The 19703-nt window shown below is 36.1% G+C and overlaps 2 protein-coding genes across 3 annotated transcripts in view; both read left to right on the forward strand.

Annotated features, from left to right (window-relative positions):
• Positions 1-10067, forward strand: part of LOC139353043 (programmed cell death protein 6-like) — a 36165-nt gene extending 26098 nt beyond the window's left edge. The window contains exon 3 of the mRNA XM_070996170.1: positions 10032-10067. Within this exon, the coding sequence (XP_070852271.1) occupies positions 10032-10052 (21 nt within the window). The 3' untranslated portion in view covers positions 10053-10067. The remainder of the gene's footprint in view (positions 1-10031) is intronic.
• A 1007-nt stretch (positions 10068-11074) lies between these two features.
• The window catches only part of AGO3 (Argonaute 3), a 547891-nt gene continuing 539262 nt past the window's right edge, over positions 11075-19703 (forward strand). The window contains exon 1 of one of the 2 annotated variants that reach the window (XM_070996162.1): positions 11075-11214. In XM_070996162.1, the coding sequence (XP_070852263.1) occupies positions 11209-11214 (6 nt within the window). In that variant the 5' untranslated portion in view covers positions 11075-11208. Of the gene's footprint in view, positions 11215-11388; positions 11630-19703 lie in introns of those variants that run through there. The other variant, XM_070996164.1, reaches the window with a different exon arrangement.

The following is a 19703-nucleotide window of genomic DNA, read 5'->3' on the forward strand; positions in this document are numbered from 1 at the left end:
TTGATCCCACTTGTTCTGGCTATAATTATTATTTTGATATTTATTATAATTTTGATTATAGCCGTTGTTAGCCCTATTCTGAACCTGGATAGACTCGTCTACCTCCATTGGTTCTGGCTTATTTTGTGGCTGCCTATAGGTGTTCCACTGATTTTGTTGGTTATTATTAAATCTACCCTGGTTCCAGGAATTATTTTTGTTCTGACTATAATAACCATAATTATTTTTGTTCTGGTTGTTGTCATGATTAAACCTTAAATTATTACTATTTCGCTGGTTATTGTAATTGTTGTTTTGTTGTCTTTGCTTTTGGTTGAAATGTGTTTGACAATATTCATAAAAATAGTACCAAGCATAATTCTACGGCTTATTAGACTAGGCAAATTAATTAATAGCAATCTACTCGAGTAAGAAGGCAACCTGACGTTTTGATCCCAGTTCAAACCCCGTAAGGCAAAAAGAAGAAATTGTTTCTGTACGGACTCTATACGGTCAATGTGCACTTGATACTGAGTCCTCAGTATTCAAACGGAAGAACAGTATTCTAAATTAGGACGGACAAGTGAGGTAAATAATAATTTGGTAGTGTATGGATCATCAAATTCTTTAGACCAACGCTTTAGAAACCCAAGAACACTCATAGCTTTATTTACAGTAGAGGTTATGTGGGAGTCAAATTTAAGTTTAGGATCTAGGAGAACACCTAAATCGATTACTGAGTATATTCGGTCCAAGGACATGTTCTGAAGAGAGTAACTCATGAACGTTGGCGTACCCCTATAAAAAGTCATAAAGTTGCATTTAAGATAGTTTAAATTCAAAAGATTGTACCGACACCATTCCTGAAATCTATTCATGTCTGACTGCAAGCAGAAACCAGATTCAATATTATTATATGAAAAACAAAGCTTAACATCATCAGCATACATTAGTACACGAGAGTGATTTACGATAGAAGGAAGATCATTTATAAACAGAATAAAGGGCCTAAATGACTGCCCTGAGGCACTCCAGATGTCACGTTGATCATCTTGAAAACAGCGTATTTGAATAAAACCCTCTGAGATCTAACATTCAAATAACTTTAAATCCAACTTAACAGATTATTCGGTAACCCGAGCTGATCTAATTTGAATAAAAGAAGAGAGTGGTTTACAGAGTCAAAGGCTTTACTAAAATCTGTATATATAACGTTTGTCTGCAATTTTTTGTTAAATCCATCTATTACAAAAGATGTCAATTCGAGCAGGTTAGTGGTGGTCGATCTTCGCTTAACAAAACCATGTTCTAGAACAGAGGAATGTGCCCCCAAAACTTAAGAATTTAGGTGCAAATGTTGTTCTGCGGAAATGCATGGCTCTCTTGTAATTGAATTTTAAAGCAAAGTATACAAATATATAAACATTCCATCCGTTGTTAAATAATCATTTTTAAAACTTCGAAAAAAATCTATAATTGTTATTATGGCCGCGAATTAAATATCCTCGATGGACAGTGATTCCTTAAAATCTCGTGTTACCATGCACGACGAACATACTATATCTCTTTGCGACGTGAATCTAAATATACTGATAATGTGTATGAATTAATTGACATTTTTTGCGAACATAACGTCTATAATTTAAGATATTAAATTCATTTTTCGTCACGAAAGTTGATTTTAGAACTTGTGTACGTTGAACGTGCGATCGTCACTAATCTTACCTTGTTAAGTTTTTTTTCGTTTGATTTTAACCATGTCTTATAAATATTTAAATTATAGGACGATTTATGCTATCCTTCATGTTTAGTGAAGCTTTACTTAAAAAAAATGATCCCTTCTTACCAAAATTAAGCTAGGCATACGTCTGAGCTAAGCCAAACAAATGATAGAGCTGCCATATGACAGATCGTATTATCAATGGAAAAATAATTAAAGCTTTGTTATTTGTCATCATGTTCTCTTCTACTACGGTACATAGCATTTTTATGCCCGTTACTCGAAGATTAATATACACACAAAAATAAAATTTTATGAAATATTCAAACAGCAAGCTAAACATCTTTTTTGCTTTAAAACTAACTTGAACGCAAATTTCAGTTCCATCTCCCTTGCACCCTTCTTAGCTGATTAACGGGTATTTGGCAGTAGAGGGCATCCACTAAGGCGTACGCAATTATTTAATATTCCACAACTAAAAATTGAGATTAACATAAATTCGAGTACCTCGACTATCACATACCCGTTACTCAGCTTAAGGGACCAAAGGAATATGGAGATATGCAAGCAGCAAAGCGAGATTGAAATGCGCCACCTATCCGTGATCTCATTATATGGTTATGTGGGCGTTAGACAGATTTAAGCGTTATGGGCGTTAGAGTGGGCGTGTCAATTTTTTTTAGGATCAATCGATAAGTTATGACGATACCAATACATTTCAGTTAAAATTTGTATTCTAGCATCAAAACTGTAGGAGTCATAGTTTTGGTCGGTATGTGGGCTTTGGAGTGGGCGTGTCACCCATACTTCGACGAATCCAGTATACCCTTTTACTCTACGAGTAACGGGTATAAAAATACAAAAGCCGTTATATTTTGTTATTGGTAAAACAAAAACGCTAGAAATTTGAGATGGAACAATATTTTCATATTTGTGTAGTTATTTTTAAACATCGGTTATACGTAAAAATGTATGTATACATATGTATTTATGTTTTAAATATGTACATATGTACACATTTCTATTTGTTAAGAAATTATAAATGCATTAAATATTTGTGTAAAAATACATTAAAAAAAAAAATTTTATTAAATTGAAACATGTGTACATACATACATAAACACACGTGAAGATTTGTATACCATAAAAAAGGTAGAGAAGAACTTCATATTCATGGTTCCACATTTAATCGATGATTATTAATTTTAAGCTTGACAAATAACTTAGATATATTTTGCATTGGCTAAAAGAAAGTTCATATCGTTTTTGTATGTATTTAAACTTACAAATAGAAACATACACACACACAATATAAGCAAAGCAAAGCATATCCAAACATACATACATAGCTGAAAATTATTGTTTTTGCTTGCTTATAATACAATAAATACATACTGTTGGGGCGGTGCGGCTTGATCGGTGAAATAATTGAAGCCCCAAGATCGAGTGGTACGCATGAAAATACGCGGGTACTTTTGGGGTTTTTACGCGACGTGCGTAGGTGTTTATTCGTACACTTTGAAACATGAACTGCTTAAGCCTAACTTAACTTAAGCGCTCCAGAGCAGAGCGGAGACTTAGGGGAGAGATGGAGAGGGAGAGCGGACGGCAGTGCGAGCGCTCGAGATATAGAAATCTGGATAAAACTGCCGCTCGACACTGTCTCCTGAAATTAAACGCCCTTTTGGCGTGAACATTCTCCCCCCCCTTGCGAGGACACCCGTAGCAAGAACCTCAGGATAGTAGGCTCAGGAATATGTTGGAAGTGTAGATCGGTCGTCCGTATGTAGGAGAGTGTGGTGGGCCTTTCCACACTTGTGGCAGTGATGACCACTGCGGCAGGAGTCCTTGGAATGATTGTGAGCCAAGCAATTGGAGCAGTACTTCTGGATTTGTACTTCCTGAAGCCGATTCTGGGGGCTTAGCCGTAGAAAGTGGTGGCACTTCCGTAGAGGATGGATCTTTTGGCAGACTCGGCATTGGTAGGATTTAATACCTCGAGTACGTCTGCCATCCAAGGCGGGGTATGGAACCCAATATTCGGATGGAGTATTCTTAGGAGGAACTTTTTGTACGGAAACTTGCGTTGAATAGGACGAAATGATGTGTGGAACTGAGGCGGATACTGGCCTTGGAGGGTCGGATGGAATCGTCGGAGTAGTAGGACCGCTGTTTCGATGCAGCAATGTGTGATGCCGATCTTGGCAAGTGAGACAGTTGTGAGCGCTTGTGCAATCCCGGAATTGATGGCTACTTGCAAAGCAATTGGAGCACAACTGCTTCCTTTGGATATAGGCTAAGCGATCTTCTACCGTCATCTGTAGGAAGCGTGGACATATACGCACGGGGTGGTTCTTCTTCGAACACAGATCGCAGCCTTTGGTTATCGGAACTAACCTTGTGTTGAAGGAATTTATTTTTGGAAATTCTGCCTCTCGATTTGTGTCTTTGGACTGGACGTGGTGGAAATTGGCAGATCGGAAGCTATCGACGGCCTCAAGAGTTAGATGGCGCTCCGTCAAATATGAATCAAGCTCAAGCCACGTAGGAATTTCGGCTTTATTTTGGATGGATTGCTCCCATAATGAGAGAGTAAGCTTTGGTAGTTTTGTCGAGCACATATAAACCAGGATAGGGTCCCAATTCTCAATATTAACACCGGAAAATTTTAAGGAAGTTAAGCAACCTTGAAAAGTGCGTTGAAGTTCCTTTAAGGCTGCTCCCGACTCCTGTGCTATGGATTGCACATTAAAAAGTGTTTTCAGGTGACTGTTCACCTGCAATCGCTTATTTTCGAAACGCTCAGTTAGGTTATTCCAGGCTGAGCGAAAGCCATCATTGGTGAGTGGGGATCTCGAAACTATGGAGTGAGCTTCGCCACTTGTTTTTGAGTTTAAATGGAATAATTTTTCAACTTGCGTTAGACTCGGATTGTCTATGTATATTGCCGTGAAAAGGTCCCGGAAAGTTGGCCAGCGAAGATAATCGCCAGAGAAAACCTCTGTGTCGATAGGAGGGAGCCGACAGCCATAAGACGTGGAATTTTGGAACGGAGTTACTGGAGCTTGAGGTATTTGGGAGGAGCCCTTTTGGATTTGTTCCATCAGCTGCGCGGCAAATATTTCGTAAGTGGAGTACGTTTGATAATACTTGGACTTTAGTATGGATTTTGTTTCTGCGGCGCTCTCGCCTGCAGCTATAATGCAGTCGGAGCATATGTCGTATGCTGCCTTTACCGTTTGCCACAAGGAATTGAGATGATCGCGACGGATTTTATAGGCGGATAACGTTGGTGTAGGAGCACCTGGAGCGTTCACAGTGGCCTCAAAGTGGATCAGACAGTCAGCTGTGGCCATAAATCGGGTTAAAGCGGATTTTACTGATGTTGCCATGACGTTAAATAATTTAGAATTTTAGTTCTGATGTAAGGAAACGGATTGGAATCAAATTGGAATTTAGGAACCAATTAAGATTGTAAATATATACGGTCACACTGTCGGATAGGCAATAAATATTTAATATATCGGATGGTCGGACTTATGTAAGGAATTAAGGACTTTAATATTGTTTGTTTGAAAGGAACACTTTTTGTGAGCTCTTGACCCACTGTGCACTGGCGATATACGTATGTATGTACACTGTACATATGTACATATGTGGGGTGCGAATAGCGGAATAACGTTGCGGGAATTGGAAAGACTTCGCTTATGTTTGTATGTCGGTGCGTTTGTTTGTCACCTGCACAACTAAATTGCAAACGATTTGCTGGAGTAAATTTGTGGATATCGTCACTTTGTTTTTAATTTTAGAAATAGTTTAGCCGTATTTGTAGGTCGAGAAAAGTAGTTTGAGTGGACTGTATTAGATTGTTTTTGTAAATATACACATGCAGCTGGAACACAGTAAAAAATAAAGAGTGCAAATCTTAAGGGAAAATTTTTATGATCGGGAATTTTTTACTGTGGCTGAGTTATATTTTACACACAATTGGAATTGAAAATATATTTGAGAAATATTTTTGTTGAATAGTAGCACTGAAATATCTTCTGGAATTGTTTCAAGTGTACAATTGTGGGCAAAGGAAACTGGAATATTGTCGGGCACAAGTAACGGAATAGAAATACATATATTAAATGCCGTTGCGTCGGATTAATCACTTTTGGATTTAGACAATATATCATACAGAAAGTTAGTAGAAATAGGGTTCGAAAAACTGGCTGTATGACCGGCAATTAAAGTAAGCGGAACTTATCTGGAGTGTTTCAAGCCTGCTGGGACAAAATCAAAGGAAACTCCAGGAGAGGAAAGTCCAAAGATTTTGAAATCCTGCTCGAACTGGACCAAAATGTTGGGGCGGTGCGGCTTGATCGATGAAATAATTGAAGCCCCAAGATCGAGTGGTACGCATGAAAATACGCGGGTACTTTTGGGGTTTTTACGCGACGTGCGTAGGTGTTTATTCGTACACTTTGAAACATGAACTGCTTAAGCCTAACTTAACTTAAGCGCTCCAGAGCAGAGCGGAGACTTAGGGGAGAGATGGAGAGGGAGAGCGGACGGCAGTGCGAGCGCGCGAGATATAGAAATCTGGATAAAACTGCCGCTCGACACTGTCTCCTGAAATTAAACGCCCTTTTGGCGTGAACACATACATACTTGGTCTAAAATGCTAATCTCAAGATTAATAAATAACTTTTCAAAAAAACTATAAAAAAAATCACCTATAAGTATATATATATAATAAAGCATTTTCAAAGCTCACATTTTGGTAAACAAGAAATGTCGAAATTCTAACAATTTTAGGAGTTAAGCATTACAAATCAATTTTATATTTCTTTGTAAATATTGTGTTTTGTGCTGTTTGGGGCCACTGGGGGGTCAGGTCAAACCTTAGTGGATGCTCTAGCTTATTCGGCTTAGGCTGAGGGCGTATCCCCAGAATTTTCGCTCTTTCCATTTATAAATCTTTAGGGATTAAACATATATTATACAAATATTACATATTTTAAAATCAATACATATAAAATAAGTAAATTTAAAATTTCAAGAGAGCCTTGAGCCAGAATAAAAAAATGATGTGAAAAAAAACGTATGGTGTTACGCATCTTTGTATTCTAATGTCTTTGGTTCTATCACGGGAAAATTCTCGTGGCAACACTCTTTGTACACAATAGTCCCTATACATTTCACTGCGTTTACCTGAATGGACAGCTCATCCTTGATAAATTTGGAAATATCAATTATATAATCATTTGGCGTTGAAAGCATTACACATGTTTGCGTTTAAATTATATTTAGTTTTGAGTTGTATTGCTTTTTTTCGGAGCAACTGAGCTTGCACGTCCTCTCCCTTCGGGTACGATTTGCTAATGCCGAGCAGCTGTTCGTTTCAGCGAATCTCTATGTGAACAGGAAACGCGTTTCTTATTTATGAACATTAGAGCGATCCGCATTGGTATGCAAATTTTTAAGGTCCCACTTTTATCCGCCTATAAGGTGCGCATTGAGCAACTTATGGTATACCAAACGAAAGTTTTTCAAAAACGGTTCATAGGGTCTGCGAATCGGTTTCAAAGCTTAAAACTCATACGCACTATTGGGGCTGATCAAAAATATTTTTTTTATATATGTAGGTGGCCCTGAGTTGAATCGAAAGTCCGTTGTGTATAATTCTGAGTTTAGTTTTCCCTCCAAAAACATTTCGGTATTTGTCGTAAATTTTTTTTAAATCAAATTGTCTGAGATATTAGTGTTGACAATGTAGGGGAAAGGATATCGATCTCTTTAAAAAAGGTTATGGCTGGTATACATGTCGTTTGAGTAATTTTAAAAGAAATTTTGAGGACGTATAGCAAGGTCTAACACCCAACCAAAAAATTGTAGTTTTTGAAGACATGTGTTGTACACTTTGATCAACCATATGATGGGGTGAGAACAAGATTTCATTTTTTGGACCGCCCTAATGAACATACCTCGCGCACCGTTTGTCTCATACGTTATGTACACAGCCGCTTAAGATTGCTGTTCCACTTTCAAGGGGATTCTTGTTCATATAGAGATTACTTGATCTGCATATGCAATTGATGCAGTGTGCAGAGGGTATTAATTATAAAAACGATTTGTTTTATGAACGTACCTTGCGCATAGCCTCTGCGCACACCTTTAAATGGCTTTTTCACATTTGAGCGTATTCTTGTTTAAATAGGGTTCGCTATAGCGAACAGCTGTTCGGCATAAGCAAACCGTGCCCGAAGAAGAGGACGTGCAAATTGAGTGACTACAAATAAATGGATAAAACATTTTATTGAACTCTTATCTCCTAATATCTTAATTGTACAATTTCTGGAAGAATTTCCAATAAACGATATTTTCGGATTGTCTCACTGGTGGTCCCAAAGATATCCTTCCACCATTTTTGCCGTTCCGAACATTTCCCAGTTAGTTCCTCATCCTAAGTTAACGGACTCTTTTATGCGATAGGAAGGCGATGTTTGTTTGGTGCAACTCTGAGGTCTTCTTCTTGACAGTTAAAATTGAAACATTTATTACGAAAACGTAAACAATGAAGACAGGGAACAATCGAAAGTGGAAGGGGCAGAAGCAACAGGCTGGGTTGAACGAGCCAGATCAGCTGTTATCGGATGGTAGATGGTGGATGTGCTCTGTGGGAAACGTAGCTTCACAATTGTCAAAAATTCCAACCGTTTCGAACGGAAGGGGGTATTAATATATATTTATTTTATAAATAATAATGTACCGGAAATGTGTGAGGGAAAGCCGTGAATCTATTTGCTATAATTAAACTTGAGAATGACAAAATTAGTTTGTAAAATAATATATTGGTTTGTAATAGTTTTGGCTTTGAAAGATATGTGCTAAAGCTGTTTAAGATTTGCAAATGAAATTTTTTTATCAAAAGGATATCAGTGGGTATTATAAAGAATTTTTATTTAAACGACTCTCATGTTCCCCGTCAGCTAAGAGTGCAAATATACACACACAGACGCACGCTTATCTTGTTTTCATTATTTCTTTTTTCATTAGTTTTCCACCTCGATTAGACTTATTCGCACATTTTTTTGTTCAATTAGACGTTTATTTAAAATAGGTTTTTAATTAGTACATGTGGTATTTTGTTTGTATGCTTTAATTTTGAACGGCTTGACTATTTTCATATGCCAGAGTTCGAGGCAGATAGATGTGGAGGAAATGACTTGGTGTAGCAGGCTTAATTTTCAAACAAATGTTATGCAGTTATTTGTTTGTATGCCTTAATATTATGAGCATCGCATTTTAAAACCACTTTGTTAACATTTATAACAGTGGAAAGGCAAAAAAAAAAAAAAAACAAATGGAACTTTGGGGTCCCTCATTTTCCGAATTCATACCTAGCTCGCGTCTTCAACTTATTTTCAACTTTCGGATTTTTTTTTATTTGTATGTCGAGGCGTTGTTGCTGCAGGAGCTGTTTGCCTTTTCTTTAGGGATACCTTTATTAATTAGTTAGAATGGAAAAAAAAGTTCCATAAGCCTAGTACTCAGATCGGTTAAGAGTTTCACTAGTCAAAAAATCTTTTTCTTTGTGGGTTTGTTGCCAAACGGAAAACCAATCAATTGGACTAACTTAAAAAGCAGAGTCTGCTGGTGCACAAAGAAATGAAAATAAATATAAATAGTATGTTCAACGAATGTTTTTATTTATTTAAATTAGTAGTGTAAAACTTCCTCCTCGTCCCACGGATGCTTCGCCATCTTTAGTCCAGCTCCGAATCCCAGTAGACATATTGGACCTTAAGAAAGTGAAGTATGGGGGTTGTTCCGTCTGATGCTGCAGGAAGTCGCCCAGCATGCTGGCAATGGCTCCTTCAGCTGTACCATAACGGGTGCCCTATTTTCCTCCTCCCTATTGAAGCAAGCGTGTCCCACATCACCGCTTTAGCTGTCAAATAGCTGATAATCTCTATATCTTACCTATTTTCTTTTATAAATCTTTATTTGAATTAGACAGTTACTAATAATAAAAAATCAAACTGATTTTAGTTCCGAATAGGTTTAAAACTAGTCACAGCTGTTTTAATTCATCATTTAGGGTCGTCATCTCTAATGCTAAAATTTGTTGTTGAAAAATCAACAATGTTTTAATTAAGCAATTGCGGGAATACACAGTATATTTTGTTTTAATCCATCCCTAACCTCTCCCCACCATCCCCCATTCATTCAACGGATTGTCCATAACGCCTAGTACTCACATCGACGAAAAACGCGAGCTAACCATAGGAGTGAGCGAAAGCCAATTACGCGGCTAACGACTTTCGTTGGTTCTGTTTTTCAGGGCGGTACTCAGATGAGCTAAGGAAATACCAGAAAAAATACCAGGTTAAGCGAGTGAATTTCGATGAACGCGGTTGGCCGCGACTCAAAGAATAAGAAATGTAATCTTTGGCGGTGTTCGTAGAGAAGCGGTGTGGAAACAAAAAAAATTAAAATGGTAGGAAAACCCCGAAAACGCTTGCAGGATATCATTACACATCAAAAAAGATGTATAATCCAAGCTGTTGCCCATTATTGTGAGACTTCACCGACAGGAACCAATACCACAACTAGGCAAATTCGCAGAATATATGAAGTGCTGGACGAGATCAACTAGAGCATTCCAGTGGGACTTGGCGCCCTACGTAGCCATTCTATCGGGAGTGTCCTCGCAAAGTTACTAAGTTCTGGCCACAAGAATTTGGTTACGTTGTACTAATGCCGGTATCTTTTTAGCAGAATCACCATTAATACGACCTCCGACGACCCCGCCATTGGGGAACCACAGGACTAAACTTCCACCAGCTACTTGACAGCTTAAGCGGAGATGGAGGACGCGCCGACTTCTATAGGGAGGAGAATCTAGGGTCGCCCGCTAAGGGACAGCTAGAGGAGCCATTACCAGCCAATGCCAGGATGCTGGGGGACTTCCTGCCGCATCAAGCGAATCAACCCTCGTTCTCGATTCGGCTCCCACTTCCTCAAGGTCCAATATGACTATTGGGACTCGGAGCGGCAATACAGATGGCGCGGGGAAGATGTCGAAGCATCCGTGGGACGAGAAGAAAGCTTTAAGATACTAATTTACATAAATAAAAACCTTCGTTAAACATTCCTTTTATTTGTATTTTAATTTCTTTCACCAGAACTATTATTTTTTTAATTGTTCCAATTGATTTGTTTTCCGTTGGACAACAAACCCAGCTGCTTGACAGTAAGACCGTGCCTCAAGCATCGCGGGTGAACTTTGAAAACTTCGGTCACACGACAAAGAATAAGATTTTTTGACTAGTGAAACCCTTAGCCGAACTGAGTACAAGGCTTAAGGTTTTCCTCTCCAAAAATTTCCCGTTAGTCCGCCATCCGAATTTGACGGACTCTTATATGCGACAGTTAGAAGATATTTTTGGGTGTAACTGTAAATTCCTCCTCTTGACAGGGAGAAGTGGAACTTTCACCACAATAATGTAATCAAACCAATGCCGGTAAAATTATAAAAAAAAATCATTAATGTACGAAAAATATCAAATTATTGTTAGTTTGTTCCTAGCGGAAAAAATTTGCAAGCAGAATGATGTTGGTAAAAATTGAAACTGTTTTTGTAACAAAGAAGTTTGTTTTGGATTAGAAGTCTTATAGCGTGAACCAAGCATCCGGACTCTTGGTTTGTTTATATACGCGGCTAACGCTTTTCGCCTGGTTCTTTTATTCAGATGAGCGTGCCCTAATATGTACCATAGCCATAATGTTAATCGATAGCAGTTAATATTACATATTTGCAAATGTGCTCCTAGAAGGAATAAATTCTGTCGAGTTTTGTTTCCTCAATACAAATTAATTTTGAGAAAAAATTTAATAAAAAAAAAACTTAACGGTTTTGGTTCTGAAATAAACTATCTCGTAAGTATTCGTTTAAAAATTACTGTAGTAATCTACCACAAGACAATAAAATTTCGAGGAAAACGCACTGTAAGTTTTTAAGTTTTCCAGCAAAGCGATCAAATTTTCACGTTTTCCACGCTCTGGGTTATACATAATATAGACTCAATAAACCTTCTTCATTCTTAACTTTGTAATCCATTTCAGGACACTCATATAGTTAATGAGAAATATACTGTATGTACAGGGACGAACAGTGACGAAGTGTTGGCACACTTAGTATCTTGAACTTTAGGTGCGCTTTTCTACCTTTATAAATGTGTTATAAAATTCTACACAATTATTTTGGATAATTAATTTTGTTTCATTGAATTATCTCTTAAAACTAAATTTTAAAAATTAAGAAACCAAAATATGCGCAGTCTTAGCTGCACAAAAGTCTTGGCACACTTGGTTTGCTTTTTTTTTGCCAAATCAGCTATTTCTCTATATCTTAAGTGGTATAACGCTAAATTAGTATCGTAAAATCGATTTACTACCTTAAATTACATTAAAAGTGCTTATATATAAAAATAAAAAAAGCAAGGAAGAACGCTATAGTCGAGTGCCTCGACTATCAGATACCCGTTACTCAGCTAAATGGAGATATGCAAGCAGCAAAGCGAGATTAAAATGCGCCACCTACCGGCGGTATACAGATTTAAGCGTTATGGGCGTTAGAGTGGGCGTGGCAAATTTTTTTTGGATCAATCGATAGGTATCGACGAGACCAATACATTTCAGTTAAAAATTTGTATCTAGCATGAAAATTGTGGGCGTCACAGGTTTTTGCGGTTTGTGGGCGTTAAAGTGGGCGTGGCAAACTTTTTTTTAGGTCAATCGATAGGTATTGATGAGAACATTACATTTCAGTTAAAATTTGTATTCTAGCATCAAAACTGTAGGAGCCACAGTTTTGGGCGGTTTGTGGGCGTTAGAGTGGGCGTGGCACTGTGCTGAAACAAACTTGCGCTGCTTAAGAAGCTCAGGAATCTGCACGCCAAATCTCAATAGCCTAGCTCTCATAGTTTCCGAGATCTCAGCGTTCATCCGGACAGACGGACATGGCTAGATCGACTCGGCTAGTGATCCTGATCAAGAAACGCTTCCTTCTGCCTGTTACATACAGGCGAATCTAGTATACCCTTTTACTCTACGAGTAACGGGTATAATAAATACCTTTATCTCTGTGCTTATTTTTTGTATTTTAATTTAAAAAATTTTGTTTAAAGAGATCATTTAATGAAACATAATTAATTTGATTGTTAAGTATTCCCATTATCCAAAATAATTTTGTTGAATTTTATAACACATTTATAAAGGTAGAAAAGCGCACTTAAAGTTCAAGATACTAAGTGTGCCAATACTTCGTCACTTTTCGTCCCTGTACATACAGCTGTGTTCATAAAAATAGCAGTGCGACAGAAGCGAAATTATATATAGGTTGGTACATTTTTTTTGAAGAATGGATCATAGGGATACAAAACAAGCAAAAGCCCCATTAGATTTGGTCCGTTTTTGGGTTATTTCAATATTTTTGCACACGGGCGCAATATTTTTGCTGTTCACTGAAATAGCAGTTTTTGACTTTCGTCCCGGAAATTTTTGTAACTTGGTGAAAATTGGGTTTATTAGAGACCATTATTATAAATTGAACGATAATACGCTATAAATATGGAAAAAAATTAACTTTAGTCGGCAGAGGTCCTCATTGCTTCAAGGGAGAAAGGAAAAAATGATTGAGCTAAGTAAGGAGGGCAAAACGTATCTATATGTATTTAGTGTCTCTTAAAATGTCCAGCCAATATGGTTTACAATGCCATGAATTATGAACCGAAGCCCGAAGATGTTATGCGGTACGGAAAACCACAATTATAGAGGACGTTCGCAAAGTGCGCTTCAGCAAAACTTATCCTTTTGCATCCTGTAGGACTATAAAAGCGGATCTGAGCTTGGGAATCAGGGATGGCACTATTCTCCGAAGTCTGTTCGATGAAAATTTGAATGCTAGAAGTCCACGAAAGGAGCCATTACTTGTTAAAAGACACCCCAAAGACAGGTTGAAGTTTGCCAAAGGCACTTGAACTAGCCACTTTTAAAAGGTCGATATATCCTTTGGACAGATGAGTCTTAGCTGGTGTTTTTTGGTGGAACAGGTTCAAAATAGTATGTCCGTCGACCACCAAACACCGGGTACCACCCAAAATAAAATCTCAAGACCGTTAAGCAGATGGCCTTAAAATCATGGTATGGGCAAATTTCTCATAGAGCGGTGTGGGCCCCATACGTTTGATCGATGAGATCATGGACCAACATGTTTACGTAAATATACTGAGAAACATCATTCTGTCGTATACTGATGATGAAATGTCCTTAATATGGACATTTCAGCAGGACAATGATCCTAAACACACCAACAAGTTGGCCACACCAACATTTAGCCAAAAACAAATTGACGTAATGCCTTGTCCAGCACAGTCCCCGGATTTAGATCCGATTGAAAACTTATCGAGGGACATAAGCGTTTTGTTGTCAAGAAATCTCCGACTTCTTTGCCGCAGCTTTGGCAAGTTGTGCAGGAGGGAAGGGGTCAGATTTCCCGCAAATGTTGCAAGGACTTGGTGGACTCCATGCCACGTAGGGTTTAGCCTGTAATAGCCAATAAAGGCCATACAACAAAATATTTGGTCATAATCAAATCGATATTTAGTAGGATTAAGTTATTAATGAGCCTTATTGAATTTTATCATATTTTTCTTTTAAGACTGCTATTTCAATGAACACCATAATTCAGTCTTTCTTTTTTGTTATTATCCATATTTGCTAAAATATTGAAGTACCCAACAGGAAAAGACAGCTTAATTATTTAAAAATAAATAATTAAAACTGTTGTATTTAAGTTTTGTTTCAATGATGTGTTTATAATAGTCATATGACTGGTATTGAGTTAAGGGGCCCTGAAAATTAATGCTGGGTTGGGAGGTCGTTGCGTTGTAGGCGGTATCTGCTGGAAACTTGATTCAAGCCTCTTGCTAGACTATTTGGGTGCACAGAGAGTTTTTCATTGTAGGTCGATTTTTGATGGTCTTTTTCATCTTTTACAGCAAGAATGCCAAGGTCCCTGTGGATGTTTTGGTTGCGAACATACCATGGTGTCCGCTTTCCCCCATAGCTGGGAGCCATATGTCCAGATGGGCTTGAGAGTGGAGTTGTAGAGCAGGAAGCTGCTGGCTTTTAGTTTTAGATGTAGTTTCTTATAAGAATGGCACCATCTTGTATGATGTCTATTTTTTTATTTTTCTCTCTTATTTTTTTACAAGTGGATTTCTTGCCATTTAATAAGCGGGTAAAACAAGTTTTTTCATTATTTAAAGTGCAATAATTATTAAAAAGTTCGTTCTTAAAGTTAGACATTTCATAAAACATATTTGCGCATTTTGCGACTTGATTGCTTAATACTAGTTTCCCATCGATTTGGGAAATCGCTCTAGCGTGATATATTTCGCATCTGTATTTTATTATTGGGTTTTATATAAATTATTACTAGTTCTTTATGCAGTGCGATTTTAAAAACAGAGATGTCCATTAGGTCAGCGATAATTACTGGTTTTTGTTCATGTTTTAATATTTCCATGATGTCATCATTATTTAATATTTTGGTATTAAAAACGTCAATTTTTGCTAGTGTGATTGTGTCAATTAAATTTTGCAGATCAAATGTTAATAATCGTAAGCGATGTTTTCGCAGTGGTAAATCTTGATCAATAAAAACATTTTTAAAATCATCAGAAAGAGATTCTATTTCTTTAAACAGTTTGGAATTGATAATAAACTGCTTATTATTATTTTCAATTAATTCATCGATTTTATTCTGTATTTTAATAAAATCATCATGATCCGGAGTTCCAGCTAACCATTTCCACACAGTGCCTATCTCATTTATCCCCCTTTTTGACCTAGTTGATATTAATTGGGATAAAATTAATTCGATTACTTCTATGTCATATTTAATTTCCCATTGTGACCTTTTATTAGTATCCCTTTTTATATTATCTGATTCCAATTTTATTATTTCTTTATAAAAACTTAAGTTAGTTACGTGGAATAATTCTGCGTATGAATCGTACGTCAATACGTCTTTATTGTCCTTGAATAAAAGACACTCGTGACTTGTATAGTCTATTATTTCTGATTTTGTTAATAAAATAAGGTGTAGTATGAGCACCTGATAAAACATTTTCTGGAAAAGGAAAAAAAAAAAAAAGTAACATATAAATTTTTAGAATTATATATTATCTTTGTGAATAATTCTATTTCTATTGTTGATTATTATTTTGTTAGGTAAATTTTCTTTAACTACTTGTTTTTTATATCTAGTTTTAAGTTTATTTCTTTCCCCGTGTTTCTTTTCATAAATTACCTGTCCTACATGATATACTTTTTCTTTTCTGTTTTCATTATGTGTTTCTAACATTTTCTCTTGTGTATTTTTTAAAATTTGAGGAATGTTATCGTGCTCTATTTTATTATATAGTACGTCAAAAGGTTTTTGGTTCGTTGTAGAATGAATGCTCTGATTATATTCTTGAGCGGCTCTTATTACTATTTCGGAATAGTCGGTTAGATTAAATTCTTCTTTAATGCATCGAGCTAATTCTGTTAGTGTAGAATGTGCCCTTTCAACTTGTCCGTTTGAGGTACTGTGCCTCGGGTCTGCGTAATGTAAAGTTAAACCGCACCTTTGTGCAAAAGATTTAAATTGGGCCGAGGTGAAGCTTGGTTCAGTATCGGTCATTATTACTTTGGCTTGTGAATATTGTTGAAGAAGTTCCATTACTTTGTTTTCGATATTTAATTTATTTTGGATATCTTTTACTACTAAAAATTTTGAGTAAGCGTCAATACAAGTTATGAAAGTAAGACTTTGTGCGTAATATATGTCGATGTGTAAATTTTCGCCTTCTTTACTCGGGATTGGGGCTTCTCCAATTGGAATTTTAGTTGGGTGTCTGTTATATTTGTTTTCATTGCAAATTTTACAATTTTTTATATATTCTTTTAATTTTGTAAGTAAGTTTGGCCAATAATACAACCTACTGATTTGTTTACAATTTTCGTCAAGTCCCCTGTGTGCTCTGCAATGTGTTTCTTCGATTATAAGTGCTCTGTCCTCAGGAGTTTCTACATCTTGGACAAATATTTTTGTATACAAAAATTTATTCACAAAATTATCTTTAAGTGGTTTTTGAATTCTATAAAAGTCCTCTAAAGTACAATGAATACCTACCGTTAAGTTAGGAGGAATATATTCTCTTAAGATTGATATCAAATTTTCGGGAGTGTCAAATTCTATTATGTCTGGTATTTTCGAATATATTAATCGACAAATGTATTGTATACCTCCCCGTTGCTAATAGCAATTGTTGCTTAAACTGGTTTAAGGGTTTACGGGTTTCTTGTATAACATTCTCAAAACTACTCTCTGCTGAATGCCGAGTGATTTGATCTGAGACCGATTCGTTACTGTCAGTTAAGTTGTTGATCTGAATTCTTGATAAGGCGTCTGCAACTACATTAGTTGTACCTGGCTTATAAATGACTTTAGGAGTGAAACTTTCTATGAAGGAGTACCAGCGTTTCATTTCAATATTAGGATTTTTATCAGAGATTGCGAAAGATAATGGTTGATGATCGGTTTGGATTTCAATTCCAATCACTCCGTATAAGTAGTTTCTTAGATTTTTAAGAGCCCATACTATGGCTAAAAGTTCCTTCTTATTAGTTGCATAAACTTGTTCCGTTTTGGTCAAGGTTTTTGAAATAAAAGTAATTTGTTTACCTTCTTGAGATAATACTGCACCAATTGCGACGTCCGAAGCGTCGGTGGTCAGGGTAAATTTTTTATTATTATCCGGTTGAACTAATTCTACTTGAGCAATGAGATTTTCTTTCAGCTCGTTAAAAGCTTTAATACCTGGGTCATCCAGCTGAATTAACATTTTTGTTGACATTCTTTTTGAAATTTTGCCATTATGACCTCCAAGATATTTGGTTAGAGGTTTGGCTATAGAGGCGTAATTTAAAACAAATTTTCTATAATAGCCCGTTAGGCCTAAGAAACTTCTTAGTTCCCGAATATTTTTTGGAAGCGGATATTTAATTATGGTGTCAATTTTTTCTGGGTCTGTCTTGATGACGTTATAAGATACGATATGTCCTAGAAAACTGGTTTCGCGTTTAAAAAACTTTGAAATTTTCATGTTTGCCTTTAATAATATATTTATAATTTTGTTTAAGTCTTTATAATGTTGTTCAATCGAGTTTGAGAATATTATAATGTCGTCCATGTAGACATGACATGTTTTCCCTATTTGTTCTCTTAGGATGTCGTCCATTGCTCTCTGAAAAATTCTTGGTGCATTTGTTAGTCCGAGTGGCATTCTTAAAAATTCGTATTTTCCATTATTTATTGAAAAGAATGTTTTTTCTACATCAGATTCTTTCATTAATATCTGATGAAAACCTGATTCTAAATCTATTGTTGAAAAATATCTTGCTTTTCCCAAATTCGATAGAATTACTGATGAGTCTTGCATGGGGTACCTGTCAGGTATGGTATTTTCATTTAATTTTTTATAGTCAATGACGAGTCTTAATTTACGGCTTCCGTCATGATTTTCTCCTTTCTTTGGTACTACCAGAACTGGTGAATTATAAGGGCTTCGACTAGGCCTTATAATTTCCTCTGCTAACATTCTACTGATTTCACTGTTCACGAAGTCGGTGACAGAAAAAGCGTACGGATATTGTTTCCCGTATATTGGCCTGTCGTGAATAAGATTTATTTCCCCCTTTATGTCTGTTCTAAAAGGAATTTGCATATTTATCTTTGAATGCTCTTTTTCAATATAGAGAACTATTTTTTCCTTTAGTCCGTCTAATTGATATATATTGCTTATTGTTTATTGTTTATTTATTGTTTGTTTATTGTTTATCTGTTGTTTGTCGGATAACTCAACGACGACGGGCTTGAAATTTTTATATTTCAATAGATTTTTATTTATTTGATTTTTGATTTGTATTTTTATTGACGGTATTTACTTCGTCGGCACTATTAGGATTTTGAATTCCCAAGATATTTGTATTTTTATTGACGGTATTTACTTCGTCGGCACTCTTAGGATTTGGAATTCCCAAGATATTTGTATTTTTATTGACGGTATTTACTTCGTCGGCACTCTCAGGATTTTGAATTCCCAAGCTTTTTTCACTATTTTCCACAAATAATGAATCTGTGTTTTCGCTATTTTTTCATCAAAATATTTTTTTATAATAAATTCTTTTAACGGAAGAATATTATTTTCTTCAATTAAACTTATTTCATTTTTTTCCTCATTATCATAATATTTTAACTTTTCTGTTTTCCCTTTATATTCCAAGACTCCCTTTTCTATATTTATTGTAGCTCCAATTTTTCTTAATAAATTAAATCCAATTAGCAGATCAGATTCTAATCCTTCGATTTCATAAAATAATTGTCTTGTTTCAAATATATTTATAATATGGTAATACCTAATAATTGAATACCCATGAACTGTAGTTACCTTTTTGTATATTGATAACTCATTTTTATTTTCGAAAATTCCCTTTTTTATATAACAAGCAGTGGCTCCTGTATCTATTAAAATCTTTAACTGCTTCTTGGTTTTTCGGTCTGTCCTATTTAAATAAGGCATTCCCCTGTAGGGGTCTGGTCTAAAAAATGATCTTCATTGATATTGTTTAATCTGGCTACTTTATTAGCTGGCTGGTTTACTGTTCCATCTGGTTCCCTTTTCTGAGCTTGAGTTTGCTCTTTATTTTGATTAGCGCGATAGCAATGTGATCGATTATTATTTTGATAATAATTATTATTGTATCTACCTCGATTATTATTTGCCTGCCAATTATTATTCGGCTGTCGATTGTAACTAGGTTTATTCTGGAGTTGAATCGATGGATCAACATCCATTGGCTCGACGGCTTGTTGCTTTTGAGTATTATTATGATTATCGTT

This window comes from Drosophila suzukii, chromosome 3 (genome assembly GCF_043229965.1).
Source record: "Drosophila suzukii chromosome 3, CBGP_Dsuzu_IsoJpt1.0, whole genome shotgun sequence".
Lineage (NCBI taxonomy): Eukaryota > Metazoa > Arthropoda > Insecta > Diptera > Drosophilidae > Drosophila > Drosophila suzukii.